The 9096-nt window shown below is 39.3% G+C and overlaps 1 protein-coding gene across 1 annotated transcript; it reads right to left on the minus strand.

Annotated features, from left to right (window-relative positions):
- Window positions 1-4142: 4142 nt before the first annotated feature.
- LOC143718369 (uncharacterized) lies at window positions 4143-6176 on the minus strand. The gene is made up of 5 exons (XM_077209476.1): window positions 6097-6176; window positions 5891-5977; window positions 5614-5786; window positions 4870-4970; window positions 4143-4197 (listed from the first exon to the last, which is right to left on the minus strand). The coding sequence occupies exons 1-4, from the start codon at window positions 6140-6142 to the stop codon at window positions 4920-4922; spliced, it is 357 nt and encodes a 118-aa protein (XP_077065591.1). The 5' UTR covers window positions 6143-6176; the 3' UTR covers window positions 4143-4197; window positions 4870-4919.
- Window positions 6177-9096: the final 2920 nt, after the last annotated feature.

A 9096-nucleotide genomic window follows, 5' to 3' on the forward strand; every position in this document is an offset into this window, starting at 1 on the left:
CTGTTCCTTTCAGTCCATCAAAGTGCATCTATCCATCATAAAAGTGCTCCACAGGCTCTGAAGGGTTAATAAAGACTGTCTGGAGTGAAGCGATGCATTTGTGTAAGAAAAATATAAATTTTTAAAGCTTAAAGGTGCATTGCGCAACAGTTCATGTTAAAAATACCCATTTTTCTAACCCATACATGCATAAACAATTGCCTGATGGGCTGAATGAGCCCTTCTCTGATCACTGTGATTGCCTCTATAATCCTGTAAAATAGTAAAAAAGTAAAATAAGTAAGAGGGATTCGGGACGGAATTTGAGACTGGGCGTGACGTCATGCGCGTTCACGCTCACCAGGCTATGTCTGGCAGGTTTGTGTATTCGCCACAATCCTCCGTATCAGCGAAGACAACTCGCGCGACAAAAGTAGAAGATGGATTCAAAGAGACCGGCATGTAGTCCATTCAAAACCCCAACTCAAACTAAGACAAAGAAAACACACTCTGGTTGCAGTTTCGCTTGTTGCCAGAGGGGGGCATAGTTCTGCAAAAACTCAGACACTTGCGCTATGCACCTTTAAATCAACTTCAAATAACTTGCGTCCGGAAGATGGCCGTACGTATCGATTTACGGCGAAAGAACAACACTTAACGATGTATGACATATTGACGAACGCGGAAGGATAGAGCAAAATATAACACCAGTCACGAGCAGAGGTGGGTAGTAACGAATTACATTTACTTTGTTACATTTACTTGAGAGAATTTTTTGGGTAACTTGTACTTTTAGAGTATATTTAAAGATGGGTACTTTTACTCTTACTTAAGAACATTTCTAGTGAAAAAACTGTACTTTTTACTTCATTACATTCGGTGGCGTTCCTCCGCTACTGCCAAATGGTAATACCTAATATAAAAATGTATATATATATATATATATATTTAAATAGGTTAATATGACTTGTTTGCAAGTCTCGCGAGATGTTGGAGAGGCTGCTTCATGAGAGATGACTACGGATCACCCGCTTATATTTAGCGCACGATTAGTTGGAAGATGATGACCGAAGCAGAGGAAGATGTGTGTGAGCTATCGGAAACGGATCACCCGTGCCCTCAAGTTCAGTCTATGTTTTCACTCCAAGATATCAAGTCAGTCAAGTAAAGTCAAGTCATCCACATTTATATAGCGCTTTTAACAATGTAGACTGTTTCAAAGCAGCTTTACAGAGATAAAGATATAATTTAAGGTAACAGAGATTGGTTTGGTTTTATAGTGGCTCTTGAAAAAAAAAATTTCCAGCTAAAGTTAGTTTTGATTGATTCACTTCCGTCTAAATGATAGTTTGTTATTAAATTAGGGTCCGCTAAGACGACATCGTTCTCTCTAAACAGACTTTAAACGTGAACCTGTGATAGACACTGATGGTGTTCACATGCGCATTAAGAATTGATTCTATAGTTATGTGCGTTTGAATATATGTGTGCAGGTTTGTAATTCCTTACAAACCATGCCTAAACAAACTACTTGTCTATAAATTTTGATGCAGAATTTTATTTTATCTTATCACTTTGGGTAGGTACGCGAACCGAAAAATTCCACAACGCTTTATCTGTAGAGTGGTATAGGGATCCTCCATAGGGAGAGGCTAGTTGGCACTTCAGCACTGCATTGTCATCGGGTATATCAAAAAGAATAGTTTCATCATGCGATGCAAGTTGTGTGCACCAAAACAAACTGACATCTCAGCATACAGGAATTTCAGCTCCAACCTGAAAAACATGTAGCGTAAGTGTCACAATGATGCCTATATTTGAACACTATTAATGCTAATTTGGTAACTATGGGTAACACTTTGGTAACACTTTTTCCTTATTGTAATACTATTTCACACACTGTCCGAGTGTTTTCCCTCAAATGCGCTTTTGTGCAAGCAATGACAAATCTTGTGAACCCCAAACAACACACGTTCACGAACAAACGTTCACATCTGCACATTTTCATATCCTTTTTTCACAAAACTAAACAAATTGAATAGCCTAATGTGACATTTTGCACTGAAACGCAAATGCAGATTTCAAACAAGTTCATACACAAAAATAATAACAAACACACACTCTGCTTCTTATCAATTTTTGCTTCTTATCAATTAGATCAAAAGTAACTAGTAACTAACTACTTGAGTAGTTTTTCCATCGAATACTTTCTTACTCTTACTCAAGTAAATATTACGATTGTTACTTTTACTTGAGTAAATATTTCCGCAAGTACTTGTCCTTTTACTTGAGTACAGATTTTGGCTACTCTACCCACCTCTGGTCACGAGTTAGAAGTCTAAACCGAGAATTTTTAAAGAGAAATGTCAGAGGAGCTTGAGTTTGTTGCCCAGCCCTGTTTGAACCACGATAGGTGGTTTTATTAACAAACAGTAGTATTATATACAGTTCTGGTATTTAGTATGATTCCTCATTAAGCCTAGTATGCCTTATATTATGTTATTTACATTTACATTTATTCATTTAGCTGACGCCTTTTATCCAAAGCGACTTACAATTGCTATATTTCAGAGGTCGCACGCCTCTGGAGCAACTAGGGGTTAAGTGTCTTGCTCAGGGACACATTGGTGTCTCACAGTGGATTCGAACCCGGGTCTCTCACACCAGAGGCATGTGTCTTATCCACTTTCTAAAAAAATTTTTAGACTCCATTTCTCTAATTCCAAAAATGATGGATGAAACTGAATTAAGAGAACTACTTGGTTACTATCGTAACCTCAGTTCCCTGAGAGAGGGAACGAGTATTGCGTAGCTATACGCAGTGGGGAAACTCCTCTTCCTCGATTTACTGAAGCCTATATGTAAAACGCATTTGCAGCTGCACAGCTAGCACACTGAGCGTCTGGCACGCTCATAGGCTGTGCTGCAGCAACTGCACATCCAATGGCGCGGGCGACTCTGACGTGCTACCAATGAGCTAGCCCAACGTCAGAGCCCACGAGGGGGACATTTTATTATTATAATTAGCCATTTTAGCCAGGTTTATACGACTGAAGCGACAACTTCACCAGTTACAATAGTGCGGCCGGCTACGCAATCCTGAGAGAGGGAACTGAGGTTACGATAGTAACCGAGTAGTTCCCCTTCGAACGGTCACTTCGTATTGCGTAGCTATACGCAGTGGGGACGCCATGCAAAACGCCGCCCCCTAAGTAACTGGTTGCCCTGCAACTCAGGGACCCCTGAGCTAACAGAACAAGCCAGAACCCAACAAATATATTTATAACAGCCCAGACACAGTCGGGCCTGAAAAATATATATGAGTCAGTACAACTGACAGAATATACTAACAAAACCAGACACTGTCGGGATTATTAGCACAATTTTATAACCGGCCTAAGCGGGTTTTATATATATGTATATGATTATGCACAGTAATCTTTGTAGACAAGACCAGACACCGTCGGGTCTTAATCATACCGAAAGTACCTTCGCCTGCAGGGAAGGCACCTCCATATTATAGAACTTCATAAATGTGGAAGGCGAGGAGCAGTCGGCCGCCTCACAAATATCTTGAATGGGAAAACCCGATGACCAAGCCCATGACGAGGCCATGCCTCTAGTCGAGTGGGCCTTCCCAGCTAGCAAAAAGTCGTCTATTAGACGTTGAATAGACGTAAATCTTCAACGTCTAATTACGGTCCACTGAAGGTTGAAAATGAAAATTGAAAAGACGTCAAATTTGTCCGACTTTTCAACGTTGAAAACAGGTCGATCTTCAACGTCTAATTACGGTCCATTGAAGGTTGAAAACGAAAATTGAAAAGACGTCAAATTTGTCCGACTTTTCAACGTGAAAGCAGGGTGATCTTCAACGTTTACTCGATGCCTATTGACAATTCTCAAGTCCCAACACATTAACATGCCACTAACATTTTAGATTAGCATAGGAATGAAACAAAGCTTTAAAGAGTTAGCTTAGAATAGCTTTATTAAAACAACACATTTTAAAATAGTGCAATAAACCAGTAACCAACACAGATTACACATTCCAAAAGCACATTCCAAGAGTCAACACAAAACAACTCAGAAAATGTACACTACAAATGTTCACACTTTGCGACCTCCACCTCCAGCTCTCCCGGGAGCATGTTTAATGCCACATAGCAGCCCTGATTTCAACTTCTGTGGCAGTTTTACTCCACTTCATTACTGCAGCTGCAAAAGAAAATATATTAGATGGTGCATGAATAAACCACGTCTTACATCATTAAGGCTCCTACACATTGTTCCTGATATTGTTCGAGACTCAGACTCGCTGTCCCAGTTTAAAACAAGATTAAAGACGCATCTCTTTAACCAAGCATTCACTTAATGCTTAACCTTTAATACTACTGCTGAATCAGTTCGAATGCATTAACATTATGAACATCAGCTATGCTAATTATTTCCCATCTGCCTCTCTGCTGTTATCTCGGGACGCTAGTCCCGAGGTAAATAGCGTTCGTCAGCTCTAGTTTGTATCCAGCCTCTCACGGAGACTTAAGATGCCCCAACGCCTGTGAAGAGACGACTCGACGCCTGTGAAGAGACGACTCAAAGCCGGCGATATATTATGCCATAAATTAATACATGATTAACTAACTGTATTTTTCTATGTACATTTCCGAAATGCACTTTCTGTAAAGCTGCTTTGAGACAATGTGTATTGTGAAAAGCGCTATACAAATAAATTTGAATTGAATTGAATTGAATTGAATTGTATTTACATTTAATCATTTGACAATTGCATGGATTTGCATATCTTTCCAAAAGAAATACAATTGGTAAGCTAAATTATATATATATGAAACTATATATAATTATATATAACATGAAAAATGCAGTTACCTTTTACCACAGAGTAAAAAGTGGTATCCTGGAAGGATTTTTTCTCACTGCTACCCCGCCCCTTCATGTTGAAAGATGCCATTAGGCTGTTGGTGAAAAGCCTGAGAATACATGCACAAAATCATAAGGAGAGGTCCATGCCTACATTCTACAAATATTCTTTTATGCTTGCATTATTCCTAATGAATCATCTCTTTCCGCATTTTTGCTTTTCTATGTGCTAAGAGGAGGGCAAACAGAGCAGGCAATGAGTAAAAATGTAACTGCATAATTACATTCTATATTCTGAGCATGTGACATTTGTTTAATACCTGTCCATCACTTTATGGACGCAGTCTTTATCGTTCCTCCCACCCACCTTTGAGAGCTGGGACACCTGTACATGACACATGAAAAGCCACTCAATACATTATGAATAAACCCATGGTATTGGTAATAAACTGACTGTTGCCAGATTGAGCTTAAATGGGAACTGGTCATGTTGAGTCCTCCATACATGTTGAGTCCATGCAAAATATTATGGGACAGTATACCTCTAATATAAAGGCATGAAAATACGCCTATATGAAAATTCGAGCACTGTGTGTCCCTCAATTACACATTATATAAAGCTGTGCATGTTAACAGATGCACGAGAAAAGCGTCTTTTTGTACAATATAGATCATTTAGACTTTTTGGAGACTTGGGGGTCTAGTCTAATTAACATCTAATTGAGTTTAGTCCAATTTCTGTATAAATCATACCCTTTGTTCCCAGAGGTTGCGGTCCTTGAGACGTGCCTCTTCTTGAGCAAACTCTTCTAAGGTTTCTAGTCTAGCAGCATGGACAGCCAAATTCAGGGGCTCATAGTGCCTCCCGACTCTTTTTATCTCATCTAGAAGTTCAACTAGCTTTCCAAGCACTGACTTCTGGTATTCTGTGGAAGAAAACACATTAATTTATTTTTGTCAAGTATTTTATAAATCTTACTTTATGCTTCTTAAAGAATAATACAATAATAAATATTGACCATGGACGTACTAGCTTGGGACATGGGGAATAAGCTTCTGCTCCTGGACTGTGATGTCATTCGAACTCCACGCTGAGGTGTGCGAGAACGCCTAGATCCTGAAGAAAAAAAAACAGCGTTGAAGCTCATTAAAATAGTTTTTAAAGACAGCTGCTCCTATAATAAGTGAGGTAGGAGAATTGACAACTATGAAGAATGCAACTGATCATGGACTCACTGGATGAGGATGCCCGACCTTTTCTGCTCCCGGACTGTGATGGCATTCGAACTCCACGCTGAGGTGTGCGAGAACGCCTACATCCTGTAGAAAAAAAACAAAACAGCGTTGAAGCTCATTGAAAAATGTTGTCAATTCTCCTACCTCACTTATTGACATTATTCTAGGAGCAGCTGTCTTTAAAAACTATGAAGAATGCAACTGATCATGGACTCACTGGATGAGGATGCCCGACCTTTTCTGCTCTCGGACAGTGATGTCATTCGAACTCCACGCTGAGGTGTGCGAGAACCCTTAGATCCTGAAGTAAAAAACAAAAACAAACAAAAAAACAGCATTGAAGCTCAGTGAAATCGTTTTTAAAGACAGCTGCTCCTGCAATATTCTCAATAAGTGAGGTAGGAGAATTGACAACTATGAAGAATGCAACTGATCATGGACTCACTGGATGAGGATGCCCGACCTTTTCCTGCTCCCGGACAGTGATGTCATTCGAACTCCACGCTGAGGTGTGAGAGAACGCCTAGATCCTGAAGAAAAAAAACAGTGTTGAAGCTCATTGAAATCGTTTTTAAAGACAGCTGCTTCTATAATAAGTAAGGTAGGAGAATTGACAACTATGAAGAATGCAACTAATCATGGACTCACTGGATGAGGATGCCCGACCTTTTCTGCTCCCGGACTGTGATGGCATTCGAACTCCACGCTCAGTTGTGTGAGAACCCCTAGATCCTGAAGTAAAAAACAAAAACAAACAAACAAACAGCATTGAAGCTAAGTGAAATAGTTTTTAAAGACAGCTGCTCCTGCAATAATCTCAATAAGTGAGGTAGGAGAATTGACAACTATGAAGAATGCAGCTGATCATGGCCATGGCGATTCTATTGCCAAGGTGTATGTAGAGGGTTGTACAATTTTTTTTACTGACTTACTGGCTGACACTGGACTAAATGCTTCTGATGATACAGACCTTGTGGGTGAACGGTGAAGCGTTGGACGAGAACATCCAGAAACTGAAAAAGGAACAGGAAAGTTGAAAGACTGTTTTGAGCCCAGACTTAAAAATGCTTTATATTCCATTTGCATTGTGAGCAAGTAAATTAGAATAAATAAAAACAGGAAATTACTGTCTGAAGATGCAGGACTCTCTGGTTGTCTAATGGCGGTGTTAGCCAGTTCTGGGGGTGCAGGTAACTGGAGCAGCATTGCATTTGGTCCTGTGGTTGTTAAAATAAATTCCAAAACCAGAAGCATACAGCAACTTAAATGACAGAAAAACTCATATTGCCAACCATTCCCTGAAATTTGATGACTGAATTATACCACTGGATCAGCCCAGCTAACTATATTTTACTCACCCCTATGTGAGAGCTTTGGCGGAGAACCGGAAGCAACACTGTATCCTCTTGACAAGAACATGCACAATGAAATTGATCACAGTAAGATAACGTTGAATACTAATACACAGCCAACTTAATTAAACTGTACTCACCCTTTTTCTTGTCTGGCAAGGACTCATCCTCCTCAGCAGACAAATCTGACCCTGCCAATATTATATTTGTCACTTATGATATGTGATTGTTTACATTATATGTTAATTGTTTAATGCATGTCCTTAAATATGACCAAATAAATTACCTTGAACATAATCTTCAAATTTCCTTCTTTTCTTCATTCTCTTTTGACTGACTGTGTCCTCCTCTTCGGTTTGAGCTAAGGTGTAATTATATTTTTCACATTCCTGTCGGCTTACTAAAAATCAAGAATGAAAACAAACACCACTAGCAATAGTAGTATTATGGTATTATAGTATTTTAACTGAAAAATAAATAGAAAAAACATGCCAGAAATAACACTCAAAATATTTTTTTATCACCTGATGTCACTTTGACTTTAACAAATTCAAAGCTTAACCAATCCTCCTGTGGTTGTAAAAGGCGCTACAGACATGTTTTTTAGAGGCCTTCGCACCACTTTGGTCTCTGTGTCGATCCAGTTCAATGGCAAAACTCCTTCCATCTGCTGCCCATTCTCCACCCAAACAGCCCGTGCGTATACCATTGCCTGAAACACAATTAGATTATTTAATTTAGAACTACACATTTTTTTCCTGCATGATGCTAACAGTGCACTACTATTTTGAATAATAGTAAATATTACATACGTTATTTGTGTTCATTTCCTCAGCTCCATTCCATGGAGCAGAGGAAAAAGGACATGCCCTTGCTCACAAGGGAGACAAGCAACCTTCCGGTAAAGGTCTTCGGATTGCAATAACTTTGTCTTTGTCCGTTTTCTTTGAACATAGACTATATTGAATAGTCTTGATTCACATGGCTTCTTAAAAAAGTCTCTTATGTCCTTTTGGCTCAGCACATCACATACCAAAGTTCCGTCTTGCCTTTTTTCCTTCACAAATGCAAAACTTCATTGTGAAGCATAAAGCAGCGGTCTTTATCTTTTGTTGATATATAAAAACATGACCTTGTCTCTTGATGCTTGTTGATGCCTTTCTTTGCATATCAATCTCACTCATCCGCTTTGTTACTTGAGCGATTGGATTGTGGCTATTTTTGACCAATTTTTTATTACTTGCAGATGATTTTCGAATGGGAAACTTGAGATGTCATTAAGTGAACAGTTGAAGTGAGAAGCATCTTCATGCAGATGCAACAGGCAGTGCACATTGTAGACTGCAAATGTTTTTCCATAAAGGTCATCACACCTTCTAACAAAGTATTTTAGGAGTTCCTCAGCATATGCAATATATGAACGTCGTGTGTTCTCATCAGAGCTCAGCAGGATTGACAGAGCCACTGTCAATGTCAAAAAGTGGGTATACACTTAACTTGAAACTACATTTCGAAGAACAATTGGTCCAGTATATAAAACAAACTGTCGAAATTCAGTGGCTTTCCATCTATCCAGTTCCCTCAAACCCCTGGGCTGCCTTGCAAACTCACTTGGCATGAATCCATTCAGCTTGTTTAGTTTTTCTGA

This window comes from Siphateles boraxobius, unplaced genomic scaffold (assembly GCF_051911475.1).
Source record: "Siphateles boraxobius isolate OS27281-9 unplaced genomic scaffold, OSU_SipBor_1 61, whole genome shotgun sequence".
In the NCBI taxonomy this organism is placed as follows: Eukaryota; Metazoa; Chordata; class Actinopteri; order Cypriniformes; family Leuciscidae; genus Siphateles; species Siphateles boraxobius.